Source organism: Pipra filicauda, unplaced genomic scaffold, assembly GCF_003945595.2.
Source record: "Pipra filicauda isolate LSUMZ 115617 unplaced genomic scaffold, ASM394559v2 scaffold98_size3848907_pilon, whole genome shotgun sequence".
In the NCBI taxonomy this organism is placed as follows: Eukaryota; Metazoa; Chordata; class Aves; order Passeriformes; family Pipridae; genus Pipra; species Pipra filicauda.
Window position 1 is genome coordinate 2,755,532 of NW_024105186.1, and position 16,470 is coordinate 2,772,001.

At 40.5% G+C, this 16,470-nt stretch overlaps 1 protein-coding gene across 1 annotated transcript; it reads left to right on the forward strand.

Moving 5' to 3' along the window:
- Positions 1–1,110: 1,110 nt before the first annotated feature.
- FETUB (fetuin B) lies at positions 1,111–10,977 on the forward strand. Its single transcript, XM_027712910.2, has 7 exons — positions 1,111–1,392; positions 5,701–5,811; positions 7,168–7,255; positions 7,784–7,950; positions 8,861–8,971; positions 9,891–9,974; positions 10,450–10,977. Exons 1-7 carry the CDS (start codon positions 1,171–1,173, stop codon positions 10,864–10,866), a joined length of 1,200 nt encoding a protein of 399 aa, XP_027568711.1. The 5' UTR covers positions 1,111–1,170; the 3' UTR covers positions 10,867–10,977.
- The last annotated feature ends 5,493 nt before the right edge of the window (positions 10,978–16,470 follow it).

Consider the following 16,470-nt stretch of genomic DNA (forward strand, 5'->3'; position numbering starts at 1 on the left):
TGTAGGTCTTCTGGCATGTACAATCCTTCCCAGGTTTCTATGGACATTCCTTGGGACAGGTTCTGCTGTCTCACAGAGGAACATGCTCTGAACACTGCTGGACTAGTAAAAAAAGTGACAATAGACACATTTTTAACCACATCAACCTTTACAGTAGTATTAGAGACAATTATGCCCTTCCTTTGCACTTCTCCATCTTCACTCCATACAACCCTCAAACTGAAAGGTACTCGGTGTCCTCCAGCAGACAGCTGTGATCTCAGAGTCCCCTGATAGAAAATGAGGGCCAGGGAAATGGTAACCAAGCTTCCAGAATTGCCCCTTCGTGACATTCACTGGGATCCTCCTCAAGTAATGGTTGCTGTCACTTCTCCAGATCCTCAAGGTAACAGCCACTTGTAAAGTTATTCCCCCTTGTCTCCAGCATGGAGTTCCTGACAGGTTACTCACAAGGCACACTGCTGTCATTTCAAACTAAAGTTTCTCAAGGCAGAATTTTCCATGACCCTTGAGGGGTCTCAATACCTCTAAGGGTACCATTCATGTGTAGGTATCCAGTTGAGTAGAAATGCTCACAGAATAAATCCAAACCAAGCTTTCTATCACAATCAAACTGACTGCATATAATAGAGTCAATACATTTGTTTATAATTGGCATTTAACAAATGCAAAGGGCAAAATCAATCAACCTTGTGGGCCTTATCCATTTCCTGTTCGAATTACTGAGATCTTTGTCATTGTCTTATTTGCAAAAAGAACTGGATCACTGACAGAACAGAGATGGAGCCAGACTGTCCTGCATATAGGCTTATTTAAGCAAATCTAGTTTCTTAAGGAAGCAGCTTTGTGTGTGTATTCTTGTCCCTTGTCATAAGGTCAAAGTTGCATGACCTGCCCAGTGAAGTCTGAATTGGAGATGGAAAGCCAAAAGGAGAAAGTGCTGTCTGGTCTCAGAGAAAGTGACAACACTTCTGCAAAACCTTGTAATCATTGACTTAGTGTTTGCTGTTGCAGCTGTAGGTTTAAAGGTGATGGTCAGTGTGTAATAAAAAGGAGGCAAAGTTTATAAAGAGATTTGGCTCCACTACAGAAGTGTGTGGTTTCACTCAGGTCTCAGCCCCTCCATCCTGACTGACCATTCTGATCTGCTGCACCGGCTCTCTGAGCAGAATGGTTTGGCTTGTTCCGGTGCTCTTTGGCATCCAGGCGCTTTGTTCCTGCGCTGCCGCCCCTCCTGCCCGCGGAGCAGCGGCCGCGCTGCTCTCCCCCCGCTGTGATGACACCGCGGTAGAGGAGGCTGCAGACCTGGCTCTTCGCCAGATCAATGCTGACCGAGCAGAGGGCTACATACTCAGCCTCTACCGAATTTCCAGCGTTCGAGAACAACCTCAGGTAAGTTACCCTCTTGCTCTGAAGCTGTTTCTCCCATGGAGAGCCCTGTGTCTATCGCTATTGCTTAGAAATATCTATTTGAATTAAGAAATATTTTAAAAGGCAAATGTAAAGTTCCATTCACAGGACTCCAGAGGCCATGTCAACTTTATGCACACATGACCAGAAACAGTTTCATCACCACTGTGGGCAATTAGAGAGCAAATCTCAGTCATGGCTCTCTGCTGCCTGCCCCTGGAATAGCTCCAGGCATCAGTTCAAATTTGATATGAAACACCACTACTCTGATTTAATTTCATTTTACACCTTCTTCCCACTGCCTTGAGCAGTTGGAGTGCAAAGGCTGTTAAGTCATCGTGTGTTTTGCACAAAAGATGTAAGCACTAACAGGTGTAAACACATCCCGCTTGGGACCATGGAATTCCTTTATAGACCTCTAAAAGATGACTCACTCTCCAGAAGAAATCTGAAACCAGTTCAAGTGAAAAAATACACTGCAATTACTTATGGAATATCACTCACATTTCCTCAAGTATCTTATTTCTCTATGTGTACTTAATTCATCACTATTTTGTGTTACAATATCTGAATCTACTGGATCTAGCTAGGGACAGCCTGAAATGAGTTCACAAGGCCCACAACAGATAATGCACTGTGGAAGCATGCTACTAACATTCCCTGCAATGCCTACTCACTTCCCATAAGCTTATCTAAAAGGCCGAGTTCTGAAGTCTTAATGAAAATCAGGCTCGTTGCCAGATGTTTAAAGATCTGGACCGGCAAGGATACGACACTCCTTCCTGCTGCCCTTACAAGGACATGGTTTCTGCGGACACGCTGTGGCCTCCAGCAACCTGAGATCTCACAGCTAAAGATGCCCACTGTGCTGGGCTGTGCACTGAGTTCTCCATGTTGCTTTGCTCAGGTGACAGAATGTGCCCAATAAGCAGCTGGATCATGGCTCTTCAGAATTTTTCCACATGTGCTGCCTCTGAGCTGGCCCAGAAGCCACATCACCAGTCATGCAGTTTGGTACTCAGACCCCCCTGCTCAGGCTATTTCCTACTGATAATAACTAGAGCCCCCTGCTATGACCACCCCAGAGTGCAGAGATGTTGTAAATCATTCATCTCCATGCCTCTTCCTTCAGCTGTGCCAAGCATATCTCAGCACAGGAGAATTTTGGTCCTTGTATGTGATTTGGTCTGTCACTTAATTTCCTAGAGACTTAACTTACCGCTTTAGAGCAAGCACCCTTTGTTCATTTGGGGGCTTAATTTACTTTTATTCTGTCTTATTTTTTTCATCTCATATGCTCTTATCCTGCAAATAAGGTGTTTCAAGACATTGCAATAACAAACCAGACAATCTCAGCCCTTTATCTGATTTTTGCTGCTGCTGCAACTGAGTACCTAAGGATCAGTCTGCCATGTCAGGGGGGTTCACAGACAGTAACAGCCTTATGCCACCTCCTACTCCTCTCAAAAATCTAAAGAAATCCTCAGGATTTTTACCAGTCAGTGGTCCTTCCTCCCACTTCTTAACCAGTACTGAGGATAAAAACATTTTCAAAGTTACTTCAAATTCAGTTCTGCCCTTAAGCAACCTGTGGTTGAGTTTTGCTCTAATTGAAACTAATGAGCCATCTGCTATGAACTTATATGCAAGTAGGACAGAGCTTCCTTTCATACAAGATACTCATGATTAACTTCACTGACAGGCACTTAACCAAAATTACAAAACATGCCAAAATATTTCATTTCTTTCCCTTGCACCAGGTCACCCTGCTGCCGCATTTCCTCTGGCTCCCAGGCTGCCCAGCACATATTGCAGCCTGGTACCAGCAGTGCTGAGGAAAGGATCTTTTTGGCAATGCAGAAAAGATATAGAAGTTTTTATTCAATACTAAGCAGATATCAAAAGGCCTTTGCGTAACGGTCTTCTAATGAAAATTAAAATAAGGATGATTAAACCTTCAGTGATCTGCTGAGCTCTAAATAAGCCCCAAATTATCCTTTCCCCAGTGGAGTGTGATACATACAGAAGCAGGTAGACCAAAAGATGTGCAGATTTTATAATAACCTCATCTGCTTATATAGAGCTGATATTATACAAGAGAGCTACAGGCAACAAGAAATACATTTGCTCTGTCCTGGTTGCATGTAGTGTTTCCAAGGTCACCAAGCTTTACAATCAACATTCATGACTCAGGAAACCCATCTAACACCAAACACAAATGATAAGATCATTTCTTTAATGAGGTGTGTGTGTGCTTTTGCCTCCAAATACCTTAACAACCAACTTGAAAGCTCAAGTCACCAGTTCCAGCTATTGGATTCCTTAAAGATGCAGGATAGTCATAGTGGTGTTTTTCTCTCACAGAGGATATATTTAAGGTTACAAGCTTGTACCAAATGCTGCATTACTCAAAATCACATTTTCAGCAAACAGTAATTACTTCTTAACAGGTCTTACTTTCTGTTTACTGATTCAAGCTACATTACCTCTTATATTAAGGAGACATATCAGCATGGTATTTAGACACCTTGTATGTAAACAGAAAATTATGATTAGTTCCTTCCACAGAAGGGTCTGTGCAGCCAGATGTGGGGATACTGCCGTGCCACTGTGCACAGCGCTGCTGAACCTCAGCACCACTCTTTGTCAAAATAGCTTTTGATCTTTTCACAGCCTTCAAAATGACACTTATAATTAAACCTCAGGATTAGTGTGGGCAAACCCTGAGACCTCAGTGGAAGACATTACCAGATTACTTCATGGAACACTTAGAGAAAAAAAAAAGAGGATATGAAAATAAAAAAAATCATAGAAAACATGAGAAGTTGCATATGTAACAATAGAAGTTAGAGACAAAGATAACAAAACAATTTAATAATTCTTTATATTTATTTTATATTAGTTTTGCTCTTCTGTATTGGAAGGATTTAGTATTACAAGTATATATGTTAGAACTCACGTAAAATCACCATCCCATAGATCTCTATAGTATGTGTTCAGAATAGTTTTTATCCCTCAATCTCCTCAGAACTCCAGCACACACACCTCCTAGCAGTTTTCTAAGAAGTATAAAACCAAAAAAGCCAGCCGTACTCCAGCCTTTAGATGCCCTATTGACTTGTCTTTAGTCACAGTTAAACAGAAATGAAAATTAAAGCCAAAATTGCAAAGATACTGGCCCAGATTTCTACAAGACTTGCCCCATTTAATGTTTTCTCCACAAACCAGTGAAATCAGTCAGGGATGAATGAACACTGTTCTCATTCAGTTTTGGTTTTTCTCCCTTTTCAGTAAGTGCTCAATCTCAGTCTAAACACGCAGCTAACACTCACTTCTAAGTTCTTTAGGATGTATAAATGACAGCTGCTCTCTTTCCAGCTTTCCACTAAAGATATAAATAAAACATGATCCTACTAAGCTGTATCCTTGCTAAATATGCAGCAAAGGTGCTTACCCACATCTACAGTGGAAGCAGAATGAGGAGCTGCACCGTGCAGCATCTCAGCCTCCTGCACCACATGGTGTAATCACTGGATATGTGGAGCTGTACTTTTCGTCCTTCCTTCCTCTTGCATCAAAAGATGTTTGCCCAAAAGTTAAGCCTGAACTGCTGTGTGCACCCTGTGCTGCAGTGAACTGAATAAAGGTTTCTGGACTTAATCACAGGCTCAGAAGTCAAGCACAGGACTGAAGCTTTAAGTGAGTCAGAGACACCTATGTGGATATGCAAGGTCTCTCAGAGCACTCTCTGAGAGCTGAAAGAATATTTAAGCTGTCTGCATCAACACAATCCATCACCTCTTTACAGAAAGGGCAAAGTATCCATACTTGAAAAAGACACTACTCTAAGAAATAAGATATTTCTTTTTCTAATTCCTACTGGGAATGTTCCATGTTAGGAATTTCTTATTAGTTGTAGTATTTATTGTCTCATTCTTATTGCAGACAAAGTAACCTACCATTCAAATCTGATAACAAAATGCAGTTGACAATGAAAACATCACCTTGTTTAGTCCTTATTCTTGGGTTCTGGTTGGTACCAGAATTAGAAGGATAAAACTGACTAAATGGCTGTTTTTTAACTAAAGCTGACTCGATGCATCACCAAGCCTGTCCTAACAGGGCCTAAATGTCACCTGATTTGCCACTTCTGTCCCACAGAATGTTCAGTTTTCAGGATATCTATGCATCTCACCTTCATGTTTTCTCTTTCTCCATCTCTCCCTTTTATATGTCACTGCTTTATTTGATACAAAACTGGGATGTGACCCTTTTGTTTCTTGTTTTCAGGAGATCACTGGTTCTGTCTTCTATCTCATCTTGGATGTAGTAGATACTGAATGCCATGTACTCAGCAAAAAATTGTGGAAGAACTGTAACACCAGACCTGCTCACTCAACTGTAAGGATTTTATTTTTCTATTTGATCTTGTGATGAGTTACTCAGGTACTACTAATGACAGCAAAATCCCTACACATGCATTTTCAGTGGGCAACAGAGCTCAGAAGAAATCAAACCCCATTTTTTAAGGTCCACAGTTTTACTCTGTACCTTTTAATCAGTTTATAGACTGCTAAGATTTATTTTAGAAAATGAAAATCAAAAGAAAGTTTTCAACCAGAACTAATAAGCAGACTGAACTAAATAGCCATGCTAGGACACTATTTAGAATAATGTTTTACTTTTTATAGCAACCCTGTAAGAGTTTATTTTAAAGACAGCCTGTCAAGAAGGGAATAAAAGAAACTCACTTTTATATAACATATGATTTTTGGTTTAGTTTAATTCCACTTTTATTCTGACAACTTTGCAAAAGTTGCACTGAAAAAGGAGAAAAAGGAAAGCTCAGCAAGATAAGCTGCAGAGACAGAAAGTGGCCTAAGACTGTTGCTGTAGGTGACCAAAATGATTCTGAACAAGTAAAGAAAACCCACCTTATAAAATGAAGAGTGACAAGAAAGTAGGTACATGTGAAAAAAAAGGAAGTTATGATTACATTGTCCTGGACTGCTTCAAAGGTCAATCAGTTTCAGCTTTTAAATGAAAAACTAGGAAAAAAAAAAGAATTCTCCTCACTTTTCATTACAGAGTTTTCATCAGGAAAAGGGTGCAAAGCCTATGTGGTCGATATGGCTTCAGTGGTGTCAAGAAATGTATGTTCAGAGGCCTTGATCACATGTGTAGCAATATTTAAGAAGCTCTTAAATTTACAGGCCCAATGGATAGGCCAGTGTTTTTTCTGCCATAAAATCATAGGTTTTTTGTGTGCAAGGGTGACCCTACTGTGCCATAAAACCGATTTAGGGTCCTTCCTTCCACTTTCCTTATGGTTATAGGGGGAAGGGGGAAGGTGGAAGACAGGGGACTGGATCCAGACACCCTGAGCTGATCTCCAGGTTTAAGCTCTCTTGGTTCTAGACATAGACCCAGCTCCCAGGGCAGGGGCCTGGCCAGGGAAAGCACTCTGTGACACTTGGGCACTTCTCAGCTGCCAGAAGAGTGGCTCTGTGTAGGCTACCCTGCAGACAAGCATTGCACCTGTATAGCTCAGAATTACACCAGGGAATAATCTGTCCTTTTATTTCTAAAGGAGATGCTTAGAAATGTGCTTATTGTCATTTGAGTATTAACAAAACTTTTGTCTTGAAAAGAATTTCATGATGGCAAGAAGAAAATTAACCAGTCACCGTCTAGGTACTACACGATCAGTGCAAAGGGTGCAACATTAATTGTTTCTAAATGTTTATGTTGTTTCAGGTTTATGGTCAATGCAAAGCAATTATCTACATTAATCAGGAAAGAAATATTTCTCATCTGAATACTTATGAGTGCACTTTACAACCAGGTATGTTTTTAACACGCTCTTTAGAAAAGGAAAAACACTCTGCCAAATAGCATTACTTTAAATTTTAATTGTAATTATGACACCACTCTATCTCCATTAGCTTCAGCTGCCCTGATTTTCTCAAGTCAGTGATCATAAGGCCAGTGAGGTCCTGCAGCTCAGAGCTGTTCAGTAATAACTATTTTAACCTCTGGGACACCCAGCAGAGCCTTTATATAGGCATTTACCCTCTGAACCAAAAAGCATTTTTATGAGTTTATGAAAGGCAAGTAAAAACAGCAAGCCCATTGTCAATAGATTGAACTTTTTCCTTCAGTGTCTCTGCCTCCACTGCAACATTTTCATGGGTCTGCAAATACATAAAGATTCAAAATTGTTGAGGGATGAAAACCTATGTATTGTTAGTCCAGGGGAGTGGAGGACAAGTGGGTAGGGTTGGGGGTGCAGGGGTATTTATAGTGACCTCCACTATCAACATGCTCTTATGGTTCTGCCTTCTCTAATGACATTTTTTTCTTGAATAAAAAGTTCCACCCAGATATATTTGGTCAGTATGTCCTGACTGCCCAGCTGATGACAGTCCAACTAAGCCCGAATATTTGGACGCTGCTGTTCAAAGTCTCGCCAAGTTCAACAAAGAGAGTGAACAAACTCATTATTTCTCTGTCCTCAGTGTCACAAGAGCTTCAATGCAGGTAAGCCAAGGCTCATCTGACTTGTTTTAGCCCTCAAGAAGTGTAGATCCTCCTGTTCTATGATTTGTTACGTCTTACAGATTGTTTTGATTTTGTATCTGTATAGTAGAGAGAATACTTTTATGCAAAATTCTCCTGATCTTCTTGAGTCAAGACTTTGATTCCATTTATTGCAAATAGAAAGGCTTTATGCAAAACTCAAGACAAAGACATGCTTCCAAAGTTCAGGAAAGCTTCACTGTGAGCCCTTTCTTCTTTCACCACCATGAATTAGCGACTCCCTACTAGAAATTATTTAATAAAGCACAGTCATCCCTTCCAAACACATTCACTGAATGAGTTTGAGCATGGTTTAAAACTAATTTTAGACTAACAGAGAGTTAATGATCTCATGGCTAAGCCCTGTTTGTTTGCCACAGTATTATCTGGTCTCTCTAAAATTCGTCATGTATAGATAACAAAGCAGCTTTCCTTCTTTGTCTCAAACTGTCAGATATTACTACAATACATTATTTCATAGCTTCCATTTTCCAGCCCTGATTTCAGAAATAGTAAACTAATTCTGTTCATTAAAACAGACAGAAATTATCAACAAAGCACTGAAGAAGGTATTTAGATATGTAATTCCACGTGGATGCTAAACTTATGATGAAAACCAAACTCATTTCAACTATAGCTAATCCATGAGTTACTAAGATTGTGCATATATAAGAAGTAAAAAATGACGAGGCAACACAGCAGCACTGGCAAATAAAAAATATTCTCCTGTAACACAAAGAACAGTAATGCCCCAAGCAGAACCTGCTCCTTCCAGACTTAGGAGTTTCATATCTATTTCAAGGTCAGTAGAATTCTTCATTCTTCCTGACATGTGCACCAGGTCTGACTGCCACTGGCCTCTCATTTACAGTGGGTCATTGGTCCTGCATATTTTGTAGAGTTTTTAATTCAGGAGACATCCTGCTCCAAAAAGGACACGGTTGCTGACGTCAAGTGTGAGCCACTTCCATCGGAAGTAGCTGTAAGTACTTTTTTTCCTTGTGTAAACACCTGCTTTCCAGATACTATGATTCCTCAGTGAATACTTAGTATATATCTCCTTGGCTCTTTGCAGACAAGAACCAAAACCCACAGGTGTCTTTTTATGGATTGTAGCTCATTCCTGTCTTGCAATTCTACAGACTGCTTTCGAATAGAGAAAACATTTCAGTAAAAGTTCTGAATTCTGACCTAGAAATCCCTGAACAAAGAAAAGAGAAAAAAAATACCATCCAGAGGAAGGTGAGGTAGCCATCACCTTACAAAACTGAATGACTCTTAAGAATTTATTCCAAGGAAACAGACACAGACAATAAATCACAAACAACGCATAAGGAGTATATTCATACTACAATTAGGTCAGCTAAGGAAAGCGCTTAGGAACTAAGGAAAAAATTCTATGAGAATCTGGAAGACGAAATGGGCATGTTGTCAAGAGATAACATTTCAAGCCCCATCTTAACTGAGATCCAAGCCATGTACAGCCCAGTACAAACACAACTACTAGAAACAACATTTTTTTCATGGTTTCTTTCACTAGTATGGTGTGAAATTGGTTTTATGTGGAAAATGATATTATGTTCCATACACAACTTGCCTGCATAGGGATATTTTGCTGCAGCAGAACATAAGCAAGCTGTTGTAGTTTGGCCTTAAGTGGCCAGCTTATTTTTACTATTGTGTTACCTAACCCTCCTTTGCAAACACAAAGCCTTTTTCAAAATGCTGCCTGCCTTTGTAAGATTGCCAATCCCAAAATAAAAGTTTGCCCAAGCTGTTTATCCCTACAAATACACTTAGAAGCTATAACTATTCAGCCTTTCATAATCACTTGCTTTACAAGACAGGAGCTTAGTATCAATGCTACAATGTGAAAAAATGGTTCTATTTTCTTCTTCCAGCAAATTGGATTCTGCAAAGGCTCTGTAGTAAACAGTCGCACGGAAAAGTTTGTCACAATATCCTGTGAAATCTACAGTCCGCAGGTATTTCTTAATCTAATGTTAATATTGCAAGAGTAATACTGCTTTACAAAACAAGTATTGAGCATTTGAAAGCCCATTTTTAAGTTTTCTTATCCGCAAAGAGATGTGCTTCAAGGAAGTGATAAGGCCAGATCAGGAAGAAATCTGTCTTGTGATCAAACAGACTGCTGTTAGGGGGATAAAAGGCAATAGAGTAAGTATAGAGACAATCAGACAGAATGTGTTCAGAATGCTCTACAAAGAAATTGCAAATCACGAAGGGAATGCAAGGGGCAATAACTGTAGTTACCCAAGTTTCATGCACCCATCTCCCTTGGCACAAGAAGTATTTATATCTGTCTATCTTTCGACCTTCTGTTCAGTAGCTGGTCTTGACAGACTGGAATTGCAGCAGATCCTTAGTGTGATGGGTGATCATATCTGAAAGAATTTGGAAGAGCTTCCATATAGATAATGTTTATTCCTTACTATTTAGGGTCCTGCCACTGAAGAGGAGAAACAGGAAGCTAATCAGACACCTGAAAAATCCAGCCAGAATCAACAAGCTTCCCATTCAGAAGCCGATCCTTTCTCCCCACACCTAGAAAAAACAGTGGGCTGGGTCAAAATTCTACCCCCTTCAGATGAGGACATCAGTTTCTATAGCCTAAGAGAAAGTCAAAATGAACATAAAGATGGAAAGCCAGTTCCACCTAAGGCTGTAGGACCTACACCCAGTTTTGATGGAGAAAAGACTCAAGTAAACAAACCAGACTTGACCAAAACAGTCACTGGACCAGTTATTCTCCCTTTTCCTGAAGAACTTTCTCTATCAGACTCGTGCCCAGGAGAAGCAAAGCAGATGGATGGCATCCTTCATCCTTTGATAACTAGAAAGCCTGCCACTGTCTAGCCAGCATCCAACCACCTCAGCTATCTGTAACAAAATAATAGCCACCATGGCAACCCAGTCTTGCAATTGTGTAACATCTTCAAGTAAATAAATTGCTTATCACAGTCTTCATCTTTGGAGTTCTCAGTTTTAAGAAAGCACAAGAATAGATTAGAAAAAGAAATTTAGCTGGGGCATTTTCCAACAAAAGTATTTGGCTTCTAATTCTCAAATGCCTCCCATCAGGAAGAGGATGAAGGAAAGGCAACTGTGGAGGGTAAAAGAACTTGCAGGGCTGAGACAGCCCAAAGGCATCAGAAAAAAAAATATCCTCAGTAGCAAGAGTCTGTCAGGGCCCAGTGTGGGATGGCAGCTCCCCAAGGGATTGGTGAGACAAAACTGAGGGTGACAACCAGGCTGGCAGGGCAGGGCCTGTCCTGAGGTGCCTGAGAAGGCGAGCAGGGCAGACCCAGGGATGGAAGTCAGGCTATAGGAGGAAGCCAGATCACTGTGTAAGTTCAGGGTGACGAGGCAGGTCTGAATTTAAGTCAGGAATGTGACTTAGGAAGGCATGGCCTGGTTACAGTAGCCAGAGTCAGACACAGCCCACCGGTCTCCAAGCAAGTCCACAGTGACCTGACAGGTCTGAGGAAAACAGGCTGCAGGTCTGGATCTACAGGGTCCATGGCCAGGCACAGGCACAGCTGTGCTGCCACAGGAGCTGGAGCTCAGGCAGGGGCCAAAATGCTGCACCTCATCTTAAAGCAGCTCCGGAGGGAAGCCGGGTTGGGTCAGCCCTGGCCGTGGCCTCCCCCAGCACTGCCCGGCAGCACCAAGGGTCCCGAGGGTCACCAGGGGAACGGCCTGTGCTGAGCCCGGAGCCCCGGCAGCCAACCCTCCCGGAGGGGGGATGCTCTCAGGGCCCTTAGAGAGTCACACCAGTGAGAGGTTTTGTTATTCTGTGGGTTAACTTCTTATTTCTAATGTGATGAGCTTAGCCCGTATTTTTATTTTCTGTGGAAGATCTCAAGAAAGATTATTATTTTCCTAATGCTTTACACCCTCACTTAAAGCACATGGAAAAGGCTACCCACACGTGAAAGCTCTGCATGTAGTTCTGGCTGCTGGAGAATTGAGCCCAGGCTACTCAGATTCTTATGCTTTACCGACCCTGCTGTGCAGAAAAAAAAGATGATTTACAAAATCAGCCTAATTCTTCCTTGAGATAGGTCATATTAACTGCTTTATAATAAAAACCACAGGGACACTCCACAGCCTGTAGCTAAGAAAAATCAATTTCATTGAAGTCAGACATAGTAACCGTACTGACAATAACAAATATAAATAAACGAGAAGACAAGAAGAAGAAAAAGAATGAACATAGAAAAGAAATGTAATTTGTGGCCAGGAGTACACTGATATTTGCAATAATTATGGGCTCGTGTGAGACCACAGAGCCTTTCTGTAGTTGCCACTAGATTTGTAAAACCATTTGTTCAAAACAAAATCAATAAAATATTATTGTTTCTGAAGCTTTTATGATACTCTATCATCCCTAGAGATCCTGCATAATTTCTCTATTTAAAGAGCCTTTCAACAAAAAATTATGGTTTTGTCAAAGTATCCTGGCACTATGCAATTCAATTAAAATGTATTATTTTATTACTATAAATAAGATATAAAGAAAAGTATTATTTTACTTTGAGTGAGGAAAAAATAATATTGAAATATTGTATGGAGTTATATTCACAGCAACAATGTTTGCTTTTTCAGCTTGCAAATCTCTTATAAACATAAATTTGATATAAAGGAGTAATCTCATTGCTTTAAAGATTAAAATAAGACAAAAAGTGAAGTGTGAAACACATTGACCGAGCCAAAATTACTCCATTTCAATCCCACATCATGAAAAATTTCAATATATTTTGATTTCATTCATTTCAGAGTAGAAATACATTCCAAATCGGGTAGTTCTCCAAAAACCCTAAAATTCAAATTCTATCCAATTCTTATTGCAGTTGGAGCTCTAGGCTGTGTCAGCATTCCCCTTTTTATCAAGCCATCGAATTACAGCACCTTGTTTTTCCCTTGGGAAGTTTCACCTTTTCCAGCTCAGGTTTCTCTAACATGACCAATATGTTCTACCTCCTTGCACAGGAATCACTGATTTGCCAAACCTGGGGGCACCAGGCATTGCTCCATGTCCTCGCACAGAGCACCCACAGCTGGCTCTGGTGCACCAGAGGGCAGGGCCTTGGGGCAACAGCCTGTCACACTCCAGGGATTTTCAAAATGCTGGTTTTTCCCCTCTTTTCACCACACTTCCCATTTCTGCTGTTTCAGAACACGGTCCTTTTTATTGTTTGCATGTTGATTCTAATCTCAGTGAGGCTCCATCAGCTTAATGACACTACTGAGGCTTATATGAACATATACAACTGGAGCACAACTGTGTGAACATAAGCAGTGGGAGTTACGGGGGATATCAGAAAGTCTGGATCCACAGTTTTGAGCATTCCATTTGGATACTGTGTGGCTTGTTCTTCAGATGAGGCTCAGAAATGACATTTGAATCAATATTTTCTCTAGCTCAGATATGGAATTTGGGTTCAAAGACTTCTCTGATTTAAAAATAAACACCAGAAGGTGTGTTTATCTGAGCAGTAACTGTATCCCCAGTGCAGATCAACAAAGTACCAGTGGTCAGTGCAGAGTCATGATCGTTATTTGGCCTTTATTTGCTGTGGCTGGTCCAGCACAGAGTCCCCTACCCAGTTTCAATGCCACTGAGGCCACTGCCAGTGTTTACCATAATTGAGTCCTGGTACTGATGTCCAAGATTAAATTCTTGAAGGCAAGTAGGAGACCGGACTTGTACAGTTTCTGTGTTTCCTTTGTCCTCAGGACATATACCTGGATTCTGCAGCAGTCCCATATGGCACTGATATTATTAACAGCTGGTAATGTTTAGTCATCGTGACTTCAAATTCTGCTGCTGATTCAGCAGATTTATGCCATCTGTGAGTGGGGCAGCACTGCAGTGTTCTCCCTCCAGCACACCCACATGGCACAGGGTGCTCTGTGTCTGGTCTCCACACCTTGACTCTATGAGACAGCACTGCAGCAAGTCCTCTTAAAAACATGCCCAGGTAGTGCCAAACCTCTCTGTCTTCTGGCCTCGTCTCAGTTTCAACCCAATCTGAGCAAAGCAGTGGCAGTAACACCTATGTCCATCCAGTCACACCCCAAAGGTTCTCTCCTCTCCCAGGACTGAATTGTTAAGTGCTGCTTCTCCTTGCCCAGCAGAGGACAGGCCAGTAACACCAGGAAGCCCTCCATGGAGTCACTGGAGATGAGAAGAGGGTGGAATTCTCTATTCGCTTTTCAATTTTGTTTCACAGTTTTTCAACACTTATTGATCTTATGATATTATATCATGCATTAATATCTTGCTATCTGGGCAATGTCCAGTTTAAGTCTGGTCTGATATTTATTTCACAACATTCCGGTTTTACATGGACAGTGTTTTTTATTGAGGTACAGATAACCAATGGTCAATGACCTCCAGGACTACTGACATTTTTATCAGATAGGCTTTACCTTGGAATATAAGTGAGGCCTCATGAACGCAAAAAAAAAAATAAAAAAGGACAGTAATATTAAAAAGGTACTGAAGAAGATTTGCTGGCTTATTTATGCATATGTTGGCTATGTATTTGTTTAGATTCCTTGGCTGCCCTTCTCCTACACTCATCCTTGGCCAAACAAATAGATTTTTAAAAGCAGAGCTCCGGCAGAAGGCAGAGAACAGTGCTCATAGCAGCTGTCCTCCTATATCTGGAAATAGTTATGGCTGTACTTTAGCAAAAGAGTAATTGGTTATTGCATATTATCTCCTTTATGTGTCAGCTCTCCTTTTCCTATCCCCCTAGAATAAAGTTCTATTTATTAAGCATTTCATATGCTGTTTTTCAAGTGGGGAAGATAAGCCTCTTTTTGATGTATTCTCCCAGATCTCTGGAGAGGGTTAGGATGGATGTTTATTACCATATCCTTAAGGTCTGAATGTGGATCACCTCTTAGTGTTGCAAGTCAAGCCTTGGTAAAAGTCATAAACAAGGTTTTGATAAGCTACTCATGAGAAATGCCATGTTTGGATAAAACTTCCTATTCCTTCCAGCAATCTGTTTACAGAGATGGCTTCATTAAAGCAAAACAGAAAACTTAAAAGTAGTATATATAAAAACAAAATAAGTTTTTAAAAAGATACCAAACTGGAGGAGAAGTGATAAAAATACATTATACTGACTTAAATACAACCAATATTTAATTAACTGCTCTTACTGTGCCTGGAGTGCTTGTCCATGCAGTGCTTTAATAATAGGGTCCAATCTTTCTTTTCCAAAGAAATCAAGGACAAAACTCTCTAGAGTGGGAACAGAATCTTACTTTACTTCTACAGTCAGTTTTGCAGGAATTGTACATTTTCCACTGTTTATTCAGACTGTTTCTATTTTATATTTAAAACATACATAAGCTACTGTCAAGAAAATGATCAGTGTCACAATGAACAGCCCAGAACAAAAGAGGAAAAAAAGAACAAACAATCTGCAAACAACAGACAGCTAAGGGAATTATGTTATAAATTATCTAATCCAATGCCTTTCTTCAGTATGACTGCCCATTTGAAAAAATTAACCAGTATTGTAATAAATGAATTGAGGTGCAATTTGGAACACAGCAGTGATGTAATTATTATTTTTAACTGATGAGATGTACTTCAAATGTCTCTGATTATTTAGACAACACTTATTTCACTGCTTTTTTGCCATCTTCCAGAAGAGATTCTGAATTACTCTAATGGAACTTTATAAAAACAAAACCAAAAGAAATGCCCTATTTCATTAGAACTGTGGTACATCCACCCCAATATTCAGCTCTCACAGTGGCAAAAGACAACTGTGGTTAGGAGAGATACACAACCTGCCCCTCTTTGTAAACCATTCCCCTTGAACTCTTCCAGTACCCAGAATCATCGTACCCAGGACTTTAAAGAGGACTTTTCTGCTTAGTACTTCTAGGATCCATGGAATGACCAACTGCCAATGGACTATCCTAAGCAATTTCTGCCCCTGCAGATTGTGTCTGCCTCCAGATCTTTCTGTGACAACAAGTTCCACAAGTTCGCTACCCATTGTGGGGGGACTATTTTTATCCATTTTCAGCTGACTCATGCTAGTTTTAAGTGCCCCTGGTTCTAATATTGTAAGATGCTCCATTTAGCTTATCTACTACCAGAGAACTGTTAACTGTGTCCTGAACTAACTGTAAAAGAAATCCACTGCTTCAGCTCAATGCATTTTAAAATATGATTTCCTAGACACCAGATATGCTAAAAGGTGGAATTTTTTAAAGTAAGGGTTAATGAAATGAGGTAATGGTCAAGGATGATTACCCATTATATTTCTGAATGCTTCACAAACAGTAAGTAAAAAAACCCTTCAAGGTCAAACATGTAAACCCAAGTCACAGAATCACAGAATGGTTTCAGTTGGAAGGGACCTTAAAGATCATCCAGCTTCCAGCCCCCAAGTCAATTTTACAGCTAGCACCTTTTTCTGTGAG

Bases quoted from the DNA above. Each gene is read 5' to 3' on its own strand.
- FETUB (XM_027712910.2), top strand. From the start codon at position 1,171: ATGGTTTGGCTTGTTCCGGTGCTCTTTGGCATCCAGGCGCTTTGTTCC. The intron at 7,951-8,860 runs GTAAGCCAAGGC...TCTCATTTACAG, and splicing joins TCACAAGAGCTTCAATGCAG to TGGGTCATTGGTCCTGCATA. The intron at 8,972-9,890 runs GTAAGTACTTTT...TTCTTCTTCCAG, and splicing joins CACTTCCATCGGAAGTAGCT to CAAATTGGATTCTGCAAAGG.